This window comes from Balaenoptera physalus (genome assembly GCF_965194825.1).
Source record: "Balaenoptera physalus genome assembly, chromosome: 1".
NCBI classification, from domain to species: domain Eukaryota; kingdom Metazoa; phylum Chordata; class Mammalia; order Artiodactyla; family Balaenopteridae; genus Balaenoptera; species Balaenoptera physalus.
Window position 1 is genome coordinate 163812002 of NC_138882.1, and position 16477 is coordinate 163828478.

General features: G+C 43.0%; 1 protein-coding gene across 1 annotated transcript; it reads left to right on the plus strand.

Moving 5' to 3' along the window:
* The first annotated feature begins 376 nt into the window (after nt 1–376).
* PPT1 (palmitoyl-protein thioesterase 1) lies at nt 377–16449 on the plus strand. Its single transcript, XM_082447752.1, has 9 exons — nt 377–537; nt 4067–4176; nt 4401–4528; nt 4853–4923; nt 6842–6944; nt 10670–10760; nt 11598–11696; nt 13604–13675; nt 14970–16449. Exons 1-9 carry the CDS (start codon nt 414–416, stop codon nt 15090–15092), a joined length of 921 nt encoding a protein of 306 aa, XP_082303878.1. The 5' UTR covers nt 377–413; the 3' UTR covers nt 15093–16449.
* The last annotated feature ends 28 nt before the right edge of the window (nt 16450–16477 follow it).

Consider the following 16477-nt stretch of genomic DNA (forward strand, 5'->3'; position numbering starts at 1 on the left):
TCCTTCTTTTCTTCCTTCCACAAAGTACTTTTCTTCCAAAGGCAGTGCAGTGCAGAGGTTAAGAGCAAAGACTTTGGATCCACCAATTTACTCTCTGTGAACTTGGTTCCTAACCCAAATGCTCAGTGCCTCAGTGTCCTGACCCATAAAATGGGGAGAAGTGTATTCGGCGTTGTTACGAGGATTAACTCAGATACCAGATGTAAAGCGCTTAGAATAGTGTTTGATGCGTAGGAAGCGCTGAATAAATGTTGGCTTGCATTTGATTCCTGCTGGCGGTCTGTTCGCTAGGGTAACACTCCAGGACAGACACCCGTCCGCGCAGCTGCCCATGCGGAGCTGTGGAGGATGCGGCCCAGCCCCTCCCGCGCCAGGCCCGGGAGAGGGGAGGGCGGTCATGTGATTGAGTCAAGATGGCGTCGTCCAGCTCCTTGTGGCTCTTGGCTCTCGCTTTCCTGCCGGCGTCCTGCGCTTCCCTGGCACTGGGGCATCTTGACCCGCCGGCCCCGCTGCCTCTGGTGATCTGGCATGGGATGGGTAAGTGAAGGAAGGAGGAGAAGAGAGTCAAAAGGTTTTGGCGACTCTTTCCCTCTCCCAACCTGTGTTCGCGTCTGCAAAGTGCAAGTGTGGAGGGCGAGGACCGTGGTCACACAGCACCCGGCTGTCCCCACGGTTTAGGATTTGGGGGTTACTCTGCATTGGAAAGGGAGATGCGGAAGGAGCTGTCTTTTGGTGAGCGCTCACAGAGGGCTGTGCACTGCGGTAGGGTTTTACGTGGTGTCCTGGTTTAATCCCCATGGCAGTGGCGTCAGGGTGCAGCATCAGACACTTGCTCGGGGAAGGCTGGGCTGTGGCTGCATGACCGGGGCATCCATCCTTTTGTTCATTCACACATTGAAGAGATTTGTTAGGCACCAGTAGTTCATTTATACATTTGACACATAGTTATTGAATACCTACTGGATGCTGAGGATACAGCAGTGAACGAAATAGACTAAATTCTTTGCTCTTTTAGAACTTTCCAGTGGGAGAGACAGACTATAATATAATATAATAATATGATGTAATATAATATGTCAAATGGTGATACGTGCAATGGAGAAAAATAAAGCAGAGAGGGGGATAGAGACTGCAAGTGGGGGCTTGCAGTTTTATAGAGCAAGGTCAGGAAAGGATTCACTGAGAAAATGACACCTGAGCAAAGACCTGAAGTTGATGAGGGAAGATGCTATGTGAATATCTGGTGGAAGGAACAGCAAATGCAAAGGCCATGAGGCAGAAGTATGTCAGGTATGCTGGTATGTTCAAGGAACTGGAAGCTGGAAGAAAATAGGTGTTTAGTGAGCAAGAAGGAAATAGGTGTTTAGTTCAGGGATGGGAGGGGGATGGGGGTGGCCTGCTGATGTTGTTGGTCCTACTAAGGCTACTGTAGGAACTTTGGCTAAAATGAGATGGGAAGTTCTCGTGGGTTTTGAGCAGATGAGTGACATGATCTGATTTGCACTTTAAAAGCACTCTAGTTGCTATATGGAGAATAGATTGTAGGGGGTCGTGGACCTTTGCAAGGAGAAAAGTTAGGAAGCTTTTGCAGTAATCTAAACAAGAGGTGATGGTGGCTTGAAACAGTTTAGTAATAGAGGAGATGTTGAGAAGTGGTCAAAGTTTGGATATAGTTTGAAGATGGAACCAATGGGATTTGCTAACAGGTTAGATGTGGGATGAGAAAGGAGTCAAGGATGATTCCACGGGTTTTGGCCTGGACAGTGAGAAGGATGACATTGTCATTTTACCAAAATGGGGAAGCCTGTAGGGTGAGCAAATTTGGGATGAAAACCAAGAGTCTGCTTTTGGGACTCTTGAGATGTTTGTTACACATCCAGGAGATGTAGAGGCATTTGGAGTGTGGAGTCCAAGACAGATACAGGCTGGAGATTAAAGTTGGGAGCCTTTGGCATATGGCTGGTATTGAAAGCCATGGAACTGGGAGAGATCACCTAGGGAGTGAGTGTACACAGAGGAGGGAAGAGGTCTAAAGACCGAGACCTGAGGCGGTCCCAGCATTTGGAGGTTGAGGAGATGGGGAGGAATTAGCAAAGGAGACAGTGATGGAATGACTAGGGAGGCAGTAGAGTCATGAGAGGGCAGAGTCCTGGAAGCCACATGAAAATGTTTCAAGAGGAAGGGAGTAAAAAACTGTGAGATGTTGATGACAGGTCAAATAAGATGAGGGCTGAGAATTGGTTATTGGATTTAGGAATAGGAGGATCACTTATGACCTTGACAAAAGCACTTTTAGGGGAGTGGTGAGAGTGAGAGCCTTTTTGAAATGGCTTAAAGAAAAACGTTCAGAGAGGAATTAGAGTCAATAAATAGAGACAGTTCTTTCAAGGCTCTGTGCCAGGGCCTGGGGCTACTACAGTGGAGTTAAAGGAGAACAGGGGAGCTCCGTGCCCTCCCAGAACACAGTCACTCTGTATGGGAGGCAGTTAAGTAACCCACGATTATAGTTCAGTGCAAGAAATCAAAGATGCTTGAGGCCTTTTCCTTCTTTAAAAACAAATTCTTAAGCTTATTCTCAGGTTGAAAATGGGATGATTAAGTTCAAAATGGAAAATGATCTCAGCCCAGTTCTCCCACTCAGCGGCCACTTTGCTTCCTATTCTTAGTTCTGGTTCCTTGAAACAGGAAAAAAAAAAAAGCAAAATGTAAGTTCAAGGCCAGCACTTACATGAAGGCAAGAGTTAGCACCTCCTTAAATTTTGTGTCCTAGTCACTTTACTTGTCTTACTGTAGTCCTGGCCCTGAAGAGAAATCAGATTCCAAAGTGCTTTTGAGTCTATTAACCCCAAATGTTCTAGATGATAAGGGAATCTGCACCCCTGCTTATTTTCAGTTGTGAATTTGGTGTCCCCATTATATTGTGTGGGCTTTTGAAGTTTGTTATTACCTGATAAACATGAGCTGAGCAAAAAATGTTGTTCTCTCTTTTTGTTGTTGCTGAGGTGAAATTCATATAACATACAATTAATCATGTTAAAGTATACAATTCAGTGACATTTAGTGTATTCATGTTGTGCAATCACCACTTCTCTCTAGTTTCAAAACTTTTTCATCACCCCAGAAAATACCTGTACCCATTAAGGAATCACTCTTCAGCCCCCACTTCCCATCATCCCCAGGAAATGTTCAGTCTGCTTTCTGTTTCAATGGATTTGCCTATTCTGGATGTATCATATAAAAGGAATTATACAATATGTTACCTTTTGTCTCTGGCTTATTTCACTTATAATAATGTTTTCGAGGTTCATCCACATTGTAGCATGTGTCAATACTTTGTTCCTTTTTATGGTGGAATAATATTTTATTGTATATGTGTACCACAATTGTTTATCCAGTCATCCATTGATGGACATTTGGGTGTTTTCCACCTTTTAGCTATTACAGATAATGCTGCTTTAAATATTGTTCTACAAACCTCTGTAGGGACATACGTTTTCACTTCTCTTGGGTATGTATCCAGAAGTGAAATTGATGTGTCATATGGTCATTGTATGTTTAAATTTTTGAGGAACCATCAAATTGTTTTCATGGTGGCTGCACCATGTTACATTTCCACCAGCAATGTAAAGGGTTCCTATTTCTCCCTATCTTTTCCAACACTTGTTATTTTCCATTTTTAAATGAATTAATTTTTTAAAAAATTAAAGCCATCCTAGTAGTTGTGCAGTGGTATCTCATTGTGATTTTGATTTGCATTTCCTTAATGACCACTGATGTTGAACATATTTTCATGTGCTTGTTGGCCATTTGTATGTCTTCTTTGGAGAGATGTCTGTTCATGTCCTTTTCCCATTTCAATTAGATTGTCTTCTTGTTGTGGAGTTGTAGAGTTCTTTGTATATTCCAAATATTAAACCCTTATCAAGTATATATTTTGCAAATATTTTCTCCCATTCTGTATGTTGCATTTTCACATTTTCATTAATGCTTTTAAAGCATAGAAGTTTTTAAAAAAAAATAATGTTTTTTTTACTCATGAGTTTCCACGATTGCCTTTGTTGCCTAGGAGACAGCTGTTGTAATCCCTTAAGCATGGGCGCTATTAAAAAAATGGTCGAGAAGAAAATACCTGGAATTTACGTCTTGTCTTTAGAGATTGGGAAGACCCTGGTAGAGGTGAGGCCCCTCACGGCTCTGTTCCTTTGAAGGTTTGCTGACTGATTTCATAGAATATACTATTAAGATGCTTAACCTTGTATTTTTAGCAGCAGATCATACATGATACTTTAGTTCTTGAGTGGCTTCTGTGAGGGTACCAACCTAAACAAGTTTGCTCTTAGAGAAGGTGCCAGTGATAGTTTTCAGCCCCATCCTTTCACTTCTCATGGCTCTTCTTTTAGGATGTGGAGAACAGCTTCTTTTTGAATGTCAACTCCCAAGTAACAACGGTGTGTCAGATTCTTGCTAAGGATCCTAAATTGCAGCAAGGCTACAATGCTATGGGATTCTCCCAGGGAGGCCAATTTCTGTAAGTCCCTTTTTGTTATATCACTTACATGGAACTGATTTTTTTTCCTTTGATTCAGATAGATCTACCCATTCAGTTCTTTTGGAATCTTCACCTATATTGGAAGGGAAACTCTTCTAAAATATCCCCATGGAAGAAGTTCTATGCAGCTTAGTTTATTTTCTGTGAAGGAGTAAAGATTTGTTTGGCGGTATCAGAGGAAAGTTCTGAAACTTTGTGACTTTGGGGAGCCACAGAGGATTAAGTAGCTTAATCTGGGAAGTTAATTGTTGATGATACATTTCCATCTGACAGTTGGAACTGATAATCCTTTTTTTTCTCCAGGAGGGCAGTGGTTCAGAGATGCCCATCACCTCCTATGATCAATCTCATATCAGTTGGGGGACAACATCAAGGTAACTTTGTCCCCTTTGCCTAAAAAATTCTAGCAGCTCTATTTGTACAAGAAGTCAGCCATCTTTGCAAAAATCCTGTTTTTCTGATTTATAACAAATTAGCCAGGAGAGATGACGAAATAGGATTCCAGAGGCCTGGAACACAGGTGAATCAGGTTACCACCTACTTCTCTCTAATTTAATTGACATGATTTCATGGAGGTGAGATGGTTGCAGCCACGTAGCAGGTGGTGGTTTAGGAGTTAGGAAAGTCCAACAACCTTTCCTTTTTTCTTCTTTAAAAAAATTATTTATTTATTTATTTGTTTGTTTTGGGCTGCATTGGGTCTTTGTTGCTGTGTGCGGGCTTTCTCTGGTTGAGGCGAGTGGGGCTACTCTTTGGTGCAGTGCGCGGGCTTCTCATTGCAGTGGCTTCTCTTGTTGCGGAGCACGGGCTCTAGGCACGTGGACTTCAGTAGTTGCGGCACGCGGTCTCAGTAGTTGTGGCTCACAGGCTCTAGAGCGCAGGCTCAGTAGTTGTGGCACACGGGCTTAGTTGCTCCACAGCATGTGGGATCCTCCCGGACCAGGGCTCGAACCCATGTCCCCTGCACTGGCAGGCGGATTCTTAACCACCACACCACCAGGGAAGTCCCCCAACAACCTTTCCTGTTTTCTGACATGGGTGATGTCCTACTGAATTTAGACTTAGGCAAAGAATAGTGTCTAGGCTTTTTGTTAATTTTATAATTAACAGTAGAGATTAAATCTTTCAAAAAACAACAGGTTTGCTATTTAGACAGAATTATTTACTTTTGGGGGAAGATGTGTCTTTGGGATAGAACGTTATCTCTGTTCTGATGGATATAGCTGTTAGCTGGTAGGGTGTAGGGACAGACGGATTCTCCTTATAATCAGGAAACTGGCTTCACCCAATTAACGGTTACTGATGGGCAAGTAATTTGGTATCGTAGGTCCATTTCACAGATGAGGAAAACTAAAATAAGACCCTGCCCATCTTGTGGGAATTTTTCAGAGGATGAAATGAAATAATAGGTAGGAAAATACTTTTTTAAAGTACACGTATTATTTAAATGCAAGTTGGTGGGAACAGCTTTATCATTCATTCATTGATTCTACAAATATTTATTAAAAACCTAGAAACAAGACAGACAAGGTTTCTGCCTTCATGAAACTTCCATTCTAGTGGGGGGGGGGAGAATAGACATGAAATAGGTAAACAAATAAATACAGATAGTGGTAACTATGATAAAGACAAAAAAAATAGGATGATAGGAAGAATGGTGGTTGTAGTGGTGAAAGGTGTGGGCTCTGGAGCCAAAGTGCCTGTGTTCATATCTTGGCTCCATCACTTACTGTCTAACCTTGGACAAGGTATCTAACCTCTCTGTTTGAAAGTTTCCTTAAAAAAGAAAAAAAAGTTTCCTATCTGTAATATGGTGCAAATGATTTCTACTCTACAGGGTGGTTGTGAAGATTAAATTAATTATTGCCAATATATGCTTAGAACTGGTATGTCTGGGAACCCCCAAAATGTTATTAATGAGGATGATGAGGATGCAAGTATAATTGGGGGAGGGGAAGGAACTGGGGTTGGGCACTGCTTGAGTTAGGGCACTCAAATATGACTTCTCTAAACCAAGACCGAAGAGATGAGAATGAGGCCAGCCATTGAAGCAGTAAGAGAAGTACGTACTACAGAGAGAAACAGATGCAAAGGTCCTGAGGCAGAAAAGAGTGTGGGAACACCAGGAGGAAGCTGGTTATAGTATTAATTCTCAAAACATTTTTTTCTTGAGGAATAAATGAACAAGATCAGGGTCTAGTTCTGGTTTTTGTTTCTTGCAATGCCCTTCACATAGTAGGTATTCAGTACATGACTACTGAAGGCATGGATGTTTGTCTTCTACTACTATAGGTGTTTTTGGACTCCCTCGGTGCCCAGGAGAGAGCTCTCACATCTGTGACTTGATCAGAAAAACACTGAATGCTGGAGCTTACAACAAAGCTATACAAGAACGGTATGTATGGTTAGCTGAAAAGGATACAGAACTGTCACTAATGAAAATATCATGCTGACTTTCATGCTAACCGTGATTCTAGGAGTAGTTGCTAGTGATTTTCAAATGAGATATTTATTGTAAATATGTCTATACTACCTGCTTCATTTTATTGTAAACCTAAAACTGCTCTAATATTAATTTAAAGGAAGGGAAGACATTTTTCTATGAAAGAAGAATGTAATTACAACGATATATATTTTTTTTTACTTTTTGGCCATGCCACGAGGCATGTGGGATCTTAGTTCCCCAACTAGGGATTGAACCCTGGTCCCCAGCAGTGGAAGTGCAGAGTCTTAACTGCTGGACCACTAGGGAAGTCCCCACAACAATACATTTTCATCTGTAAAACAAAAACAAAAAAGCCTTTAGAAAGTAGTAAGCCCAAGGAATTGATGTTAATGTTTGGAGGACAGATTCCTTCTGTTGTCAGCAGTGAGGGGTTAGCCTCCTACGTCAGTGTCCTTAGCTACCTGTGTTTGGGTATTTAACAATATACAAAATCACTTTCAGAGTGTGTTCTCCTTCAGTTGTTTCCAAACTTAAATTATACATCAGACCCCCTGGGAAATTCATTAAAAATGAATTCCAGGGCTCCATCCCTAGAAATTTGAATTCAGTAAGTCTGGAGTATTTCGGGTGATAACTGAGATTTGGGATCAACTAGTATGGTTTTGGTATCTATCCTGTGGGTCTTCCAAGTGTATGATTCTTGTTTGATAGCAGCTCTTCAATACAACACTTCCTTGAAGGCCTGTCCAAGGTACAGCCTTGTGAATGACTGGCCTGTAGAAGAGACCTGCAGCTAGCTTTCTTTTCCTTTCCTACCCATTGGCTGGCTACATGTGTAGCCACAAAGCTGTCCTGGGTCAACAGTGCCACCTGATGGTCAGTGAAGGAAACTAAGAGACTTTATATCTCCACCTCCTACCCACTCAAACACCCCTTCCCTGGTTTGACTAGTCACAGCTTGGTTATTTATGTCCAAATATTCTCTGTTTTCATGGGTATGTATGATCTGTTTAAACTACATTGCCCTTTATTCTTTACTCTTTATTTTTCTAACTATTGCCCAGATGCCTCAGAAAGAATCCACCCTTTTCTTTCTTTGTGTTTCCTTCTTTGGTGAACCAAACACAATTGGAATTATTATTGATTGTAGAGGAGCAGTCAGCTGGGGGGTGGGGGGACAGTGACACCTAAGTACTGATTAAAAGTGGTACATGGATGTGTTTATCTTCACTTCCTTCTTAACCTTTAATAAACTGGTAGCAAAAGAATAAAAAGTGATAAACCCACAAGGGCAAAGAGAACAGGAGAGGAGAGAAGAGATAATAAAAGACGTCAACATTTTTTTTTGAAAGACAGAAAGCAAATTAATGAGTGATAACTGTTTTAGCAGAGCAGAAAATTCTGAAACCTTTATGTCTGTGGAGGGGATACACTGACAAGAAGGAACCAGCTTCACTTTCCCAGAAAGACTCAGGAATTAGATGCCTAAGATGCCTTGGAAGGTAGAGTAAGTGCATGGGACTTTTTGTTGAAAATCTATATAAACAATGATCAAACTCCTTAGTTCCCTGAAATGCATGTCCAAGTGACTGCTCCTCCCCAACCCTGACAAGAGAAGCCAAATTTATTTTCTGGAGCAGTTTGACTAAAGAAGTACCAGGGGAATTCCCTGGCGGTCCAGTGGTTAGGACTCCATGCTTCCACTGCAGGGGGCATGGGTTTGATCCCTGGTCGGAGAACTAAGACCCCGCATGCCGTGTCACGTGGCCAAAAAAAAAAAAAAAAAATTAATTAAAAAAAAAAAAAAAGTAGTACCAGATTTCGAGATAACAAGCACCTGACAGTGGCAAGACACCATATTGAAAACCCACCCCATCCCATTCTGCTCCTAGAATGATAGCAGCCAGGCTTATTACCTGCTAGGCAGAAGTTTGACAGATCCCTCTCTGAAAAAACTGATTGGTCCCAGACAAAAGACCTACAGGTTCATGTTTTGGAATCCTTCAACAAGTAAGGACTCCTCCTGACTACCACGTAGTCAAGCCACCAGTAGATAAGCTCTGTTCTTGCATGAAGAGCTTTCAGTCAGCTTCTTTAAATATGAACAGTGAGCCAAGGACCCCCAGTCAGACATCTGGGGAAAGCTTCCAAAATGAAAGACAAAAACAAACAAAAAGTAAAAAGGAACTTGGAAGAAACAGATGGCAATTCAAGGAGCTGAAGAAAACCTTAAAAAAAAAAAAAAAAGCCTGTATTATTATCTTCAGCGATAAGAGATCATCCATGACGCTAGAAGAGAATGCAAATAAAACCAATCATCAGAGAGAAAGAGATCCTGGAAGTTAAAAATAAGATAACCAAAACAAAAATGTGTTAGCGGTATGGGAATATAAAGTTGAGGAAATTTCTTGGAAATTAGAACAAAATCTCAATGAGGTAGAAAAAAGGGGGGAACAGGTAAATTAGAGAAGCCATTGAAGAAGTTCAATACCTGCCTGATTGGAGTTTCAAAAAGAGAACAGAGGAAAGAGTGGATTGGAATTATCAGAGAAGTAATATGAGAACACTTCTCAGAACTATGGGACCTGAGTTTCCAGATCGAAAGGGCTCACCAAGTAGTCAGGGGTGAAAAAAGACCCACATCCAGGTATATTCCCGTGAAGTGTCAGAACACTGTGGGTAAAGAGCAGACCCCAGTGAGGCCGCCCGCTGACTCCCTGACAGCAAAACTACTAGCTAGAAGGCAGCGGTGCAGTACCTTTGTCTTCTGAGAAAAAATGATTTCCAACGTAGAATTCTCTATTGAACCTGGAAGTAGCAATCAAATGTGAAGGGAAAATAAAGACATCTTCAGACACGTAAAAAGAAAAGACATGGCCTTCCATATTCTCTCTCTAGGGGGTTGTTGGAGAGGCTCAGTGCTACACTGTCCAGCTGTGTGGCCTTGGATGTCCTTGAGCCTGCTTCTCCTCACCTCCAGCATGAGGCTAATGGTGCCTTCCTGCAGGGTTGCTGTGAGGATTAGACCAATGGAGTGTGAAGCTATCAGTGCAGTGCTCAGCTCATAGTGAGTAGGCAGCGTTGGGCTGGTACCACTAGTGGTGCTGTGTTGAAAATATTTATTCAACTTTAGCTTTCTCTTTCCTTTATTTATAAGTATTGCGGTGGTTGTGTTGTCTCTAAGTTTTAGTTGCACTTAAAATATTTTGTTCATAATTTAATCAAGTACTGAACTATTACTGTTTGCCAGGCCCCACTGTAAGTCTTGCAGATACAGTGGAGAATAAGACAATTAGGGTAACATGCTCTTGTAAATAAGACATTTAGGGTAACATACTCTGTTTACTTGGGGAAAGGGGGTCTCCAAGTAAACAGATGCACTAGATAACAGTGCTAAGCCCGTGGCAGAAAGAAACAGGGTGCAGCCATGGACAGTAATGGAGGAGGTGCCTACTTTGAACAGAACGGTGTTTGAAGAAAAGATATTTAAGCTGGGATCTCAATGATGAGAGGGAGCATAGGAGATGCTAAGGAAAAAGGGATCAGGCAGAGGGAACAGAAGACTCTGGTCCTTTGTCCCTTTGAAGTCTCTTGGTGGCCTGTGCACAGGGGCATGCCCCGGGAGTGCTGACCGAAGTGCAGCTTGGTCACCTTTCTTTCTTTTTCTCCCACAGCCTGGTGCAAGCAGAATACTGGCACGACCCCATAAAGGAGGACATATACCGCAACCACAGCATCTTCTTGGCAGATATTAATCAGGAGAGAGTAAGCACCCAACCCAGGCTACCATAGATGTGCATTCATTTTCCTGTTTGGGGCATTATAAACAGATTAGCAGTGACCGTTTATTCATAATATCCTAGGCAGAATCCAGGAAACAAGAAGTTCTGTTTTTTGGGAGGCGGTGCTTATGAGATTCCGTTCCTTTTAGGGAGGCTGAAATTCATGTGGCTTTCTTCCTGTAGGTTCTTCCTCTTTCCTAGTGTTGAAGCAGCAGGGTGAGCTCAGTAGGTGCTGGCTGGCTTACATGGAACTTCAGCTGCTGCCTTACTGAGGGAAGCCTTTTTAGTGGATCCTTTTGGGTCATATTTTCTCAGAAGAGTAATTAGAAGAGAGACTGCAGAGGGGACTGAGTGTGTCCCAAAGTTGAGCATGCTTTGCGAAGTTCTGGTAAACTAGATGGCTCAATTTATATTGGGCTTATCTGGAGGTTTAAAGCAAACAAAAACAGAATTTGAAGGGGGGCGGTGGGAATAGAATAGTATAGCAGAACCACTCAGAGTTTGTAGTTTCTTATTTTGCCTTGGTTTTCTCTGGCTAGAAGCCTTTAACCTATGTGATGGAGGCCTTTGGAGTGCAGTGACGGATTCATGGTGGCACCAGTATGCCATGGTTGGTGGGAGCATTGTCAGTCAGATACGATGGTAAGAAAAGGCTGTACCTGGTATATTCTGGGAAGGAAGCTAGAAAAGCAGCCCATACCATGGAGAAGAAACATGGTGGTCCAGGGTCAGGGAGACCAGAGCACTGAAAGGTTTTAATTCCCCAGCTATAACCTGATGGTGGTGTCCCTGAGGTGCTTACTGTTCGCCTTTTCTCCAGGGTGTCAATGAGTCCTACAAGAAAAACCTGATGGCCTTGAAGAAGTTTGTGATGGTGAAATTCCTCAATGATTCGATTGTGGACCCCGTGGATTCTGAGGTGAGATGCTGCTTAGGCCACAACATGCCAGGAGACCATCAGAGTAAATGGCATTAAAACACAGCTGCATGACTTCCCTGGTGGTCCAGTGGTTAAGAATCCGCCTTGCAATGCAAGGGACGCGGGTTTGATCCCTGGTCGGGGAACTAAGATCCCACATGCCGCGGGGCAACTAAACCCGCATACCGCAACTACTGAGCCCATGCGCCCTGGAGCCCACATGCCACAACTAGAGAAACCTGCACACCGCAACTAGAGAGAAGCCCGCAATGAAGAGCCCGTGCGCCGCAACAAAGACCGAGTGCAGCTGAACTAAAAAAAGACAAGAAACAAACAAATGAAATGAACTGCCTGCTGGGAAAAACTGTCAGTCCCTTTCACCCACCTTTGTGTAGAGCAGGGGTTCTGAGGTCTATAAACGGGACACTGAGGGTTGTAGCCCCCCAACCGCCCAAAATTGTGTGCAAACTTAGTTGACCCTTGAAAAACGGGAGGGTTAGGGACGCTGACCCTTCTCACAGTCAAAAATCTACATATAACTTATAGTCGGCCCTCAGCATCCACAGTATTGGAAAAAAATCCACTTAGAAGTGGACCGGAGCAGTTCAAACCCATGTTGTTCAAGGGTCAACTGTAGTTGCATCCTCTGAGGAAGGGTCTATAATTTTTATCAGGTTTTCAGAGATCCGTGATCCAAAAAAGGTTCGGAACTACGAGTCCAAAGTCTATAAATTCCTGAGGTTCACATTCAAGGTCTGCCTTGACCTGGCTTCGACCTGTCTTTCCAACCTAATCTTAACTTCATGACCACTTCATATCCTCTCTGATCAAGCCATACTGTACTACTTGAAACGCCCCGGGCCTGGCATGTGCTTTTTCTTTTGTGTGTTTGTTCCTTTGTTCATGCTTTTCAGTCTCTAAAACACCCTTCTGTGGGCTTCTCCGCCTGACAAGTTCCTATTCAGCTGTCAAGGCCAATCTCAAGTGTCACGTCCTCCATCCAGGATGCCACCCCTCTTCCAAGCAGAATTTGCTACCACCCACCTGCTTTGTTTTTGGTCGCGCCGCACAGCACGCGTGATCTTAGTTCTCAGACTAGGGATTGAACCCACACCCCCTGCAGTGGAAGCGCAGAGTCCTAACCACTGCACCGCCAGGGAATTGCCTTTGCTCCCTCTTTTAAAGAATCATCAGCCTCTGTTCTATCAGCATTCATCACATTGTGTCAGAGCACCAGAGACTAGCAAACTACACCTGTAGGCCAAATCCAGCCTGCCGCATGCATTTGTATGGCCCACAAACTAAAAATGGTTTTTATATTTGTAAATGGTAGAAAAAAGTCAAAAGAGTATTTGATGATGTGAAAATTACATGAATTCAAATGTCAATGTCTATAAATAAAGTTTCATTAGAATGCAGCCATATTCATTTCAGAAACATTGCCTGTGGCAGCTTTTGCATTACAATGGCAGCATTTAGTAGCTGCAACCACGTGGCCCTTAAAACCTAAAATATTTTGTATCTGGTCTTTATGGAAGTTTGCTGACCCCCATGCTGAGCAATTAGTTGTTTCTGTGCATTGGACTAGAGCTTCTTGAAAACAGGGACTGTATACATATTCATCTTTGAATGTTTAGACTTCAGCACAAGGATTTTCCCAGAGTAGGTGCTCAATAATTGTAGGAAGCAGCAATTCTGGGGAGTTGGAAAGCTCTTTGGAATGATTAACTCATACCTCAGGACCCACCCTTAAGAAGAGCTGACTCGAGACATGCTGTTTTCCCTCCTTGCTGCAGTGTTAGGGTGTTCAGTTTGTTGGTAGTCTTAGCTACTGGCCAGTCTTAAACCAGTTTGGCAGTACGCGCCATGTGTCTGATCTGACCTCATTTCTTCCTTCTCTCCTGCAGTGGTTTGGATTTTACAGAAGCGGCCAAGCCAAGGAAACCATTCCCTTACAGGAGAGCACCTTGTACACACAGGTAACTGGGGAAGAGAGGCGCAGTCCTTTACAGCTCCTGCTTCCGGAAGCTGCTAGGTGCTTTGGTGACAGACCTTGTCTTGTACACCCCAGCACAGCAGGTGCTCGAGGCGTCTGACTCGTGTCTGATGTGGGCGAGGCTTGTTAGGCTGTTGATTGTTGCACTAGCTTATCAGGCATTGGTTTACCGAAGCCTACATCCTGAAGGTTGAAGGACCTGTACGGCATATGTTTTCAGGCATGTACAAGGGACACATCATCTCTGACTCCTTCCTTCTGATAACAAGGTTTAGAACCGGCTTCCTTTGCTGAGGCGTAGTCCACTACAAATCCAAGAAGCCCCCACGCGTGACAGAAACATAGAGGGCTGTTACTTTAAAACAATAGATGCGCAAGTCCTGTTTTTAAATCAGGCACTGACACGGGGATCTCCTGCAGGAGACTGAGAGGAACAGAGCTGTGAATTTTGTTCAGTAGTAGGTCCTGTTTCTCAAGCAGAGGTGGCAGCATTTCACCACCTCCAGTTCTGAGAGATTCCGTACTCTAAGGCTTTTATCTTGGGAGATACTCTCCCCAAAATGCAGAAGTGTTACATCTGAACCACTCGCCTTCTTTCTATTCGAATTCCTCCAGGTAATTTCAGAGGCCAATTGTCATCTCTTGGCTTTTCTCCTGCATCTGGTTCCCCATCTTGGGTGAGGTAAAAGGACAGGGAAGCTAGGATCTGTTAAGAGTTTTGGATATTACAACTAAGAACTTGTCATGAAACTCAAACTGATGGTAGCTACAGCAGAAGCAACATTCTGGCACCATCATAACTGCTCATTTTCCCAACCATACTTGTTCTTCAGCACCCCAGCTGTGGGTCATGACATGTTCAGCTGCAGGATATGAAAGTGTCTGAGTTTTGTTATCTAAGGGTTGGATCTGTTGTAAGTTATCTAGCTAATGTTCTCCTGTCTTTGGCTCAGTCCCACTTAACTTGACATTTTGAGGCAGTTTTGTCCATGGCTTGCCCACTCATAGGTGGTCCTCCAGAAGCTTTGGGGAACTTTTCAGAAAGCAGAATATAAAACTGTATAGAATAACCTCAATTGCACATACATTTTTAATGCTTAGGAAAAAAACTGGAGGGAAGTATCCTTTTTGGCATTTTCAACAATACACCTAAATTTTAATACTCAAAAGAGAAAAGACTGCATTTTGAGAATATATCTCAAGTTAACTTTCTTTACAATTTCATTATGAAGCTTTTCATTAAGCCTCTTGATTAATTATGGCCTTTCTCTCTGCAGGACCGCCTGGGGCTAAAGGCAATGGACAACGCAGGACAGCTGGTGTTCCTGGCTCTCGAAGGGGACCATCTTCAACTGTCTGAAGCATGGTTTTATGCCCACCTCATACCCTTCCTTGAGTGAAACCCTTGTAGTTTGCACCAGAGCTCAGGGAACCCCTCACATTTCCAAACCAGTTCCCTCCATGCCCAAGCCTGAGCTCAGATCCAGCTAGAAACTAATCCTTCTCTTGTCACCGTCTAACATGCCCTGCTTGGAAAGATCCAAGATAGGAATCTTATCCTTTGCCTCATCCTCTCAGCATATGGTGTTGAATGCAAGTTTAATTAGCTAATAACCATGGAGATTGTTTTACAACCCTTTGATGTGGTCAGACTGTTTTAGGAATCAGGAGTTTGCTGCAGGTCAGTGGCAGAACTGTGCCCAGGCCCGGAAGAGACTAAACAAACTAAAACAATGAGATAGATAGAGTCTAAGGCAGATACCTTTCTCAGGAAAATCTAGCCACATCTCAAACCAAGAGGCCAGTACCCAGGCCTAAGGTGTTCACATAAATGCTTTCTCAGTTGTGCTGGTGGAGATTTGACCAGTGCTTGGAGAAGTATTGCTTGGATGATGTGTCCACGTAATTTCTTGAGGCTGTCCTCCTCTCTTTGTGTTGCTTTCTGTGGTGTCTTAGCTATTATTAGACAAATTCGGGCAGCCCACCATCTTGCCTTGGTAGCACTTTTTTTTGTCTCCTCAGATAGTGATGAATTTGTTGCTCTGTCACAAAAGGAGGGAAATAGCACCCAATTGGATTGCTTAAGGGAGGAAGTGTACATATTGCTTAACTTAGATGGGGCGGGGGAGGTTTAAAGAAAAACAGGAGGAGGTAGTTGGTTCTTTCCATTCCATCCTTGATGAACCTGTGCTTTCTAAATATGACTAGTGGTGTGGATTCTAGAGTCACTCTATTGCTGGCATTAGCAAAGATTTGGGAGGAAAACTGCGAAGAGATCAGGCTTTCTAACTTCCATCTCAAAAATTTGAGATTACCGCACACTTCAAACTGCTTCTGATGTGTTCTGTGAAAAAAAGAGTGCTCAAAAAGCTTAGGGAGTATTCCATATCCCTTTTCTCCTCTTGAAGATCAACCCACCTTAGAATATTAAGGACTCTGAGAATTCCTGTTACAGTAAAGAAAACTAACCGTAATCTACCGTTTCCCACGCTATTTGAGCATGGACGTCTTAACCCCCAATTCCTTATCCCATGAAAACCAAGCAACACTTTTTGGAAGATTGTTCTGCAGAATGCCAGTTTGCGGAAATGGGTAGCTATACTTGAGGGAAGCACTTTGTTAGTGCTGCAAAGTTTACCCTCTGTGATTCTTCTTTCACCTCTCTCAAGACTTTTCAACTAAGAGGATGAAAGGCAAGAAGTGGGGACGTGTGAAAATAATTTTATGAAGTTGTTTAAAATAAAGAGTAGTTTCTTATCCTTGGTGTCATTTTTCTTTTCAAAGT

Bases quoted from the DNA above. Each gene is read 5' to 3' on its own strand.
- PPT1 (XM_082447752.1), top strand. From the start codon at position 414: ATGGCGTCGTCCAGCTCCTTGTGGCTCTTGGCTCTCGCTTTCCTGCCG. The intron at 10,761-11,597 runs GTAAGCACCCAA...CCTTTTCTCCAG, and splicing joins CAGATATTAATCAGGAGAGA to GGTGTCAATGAGTCCTACAA. The intron at 11,697-13,603 runs GTGAGATGCTGC...TCTCTCCTGCAG, and splicing joins TGGACCCCGTGGATTCTGAG to TGGTTTGGATTTTACAGAAG.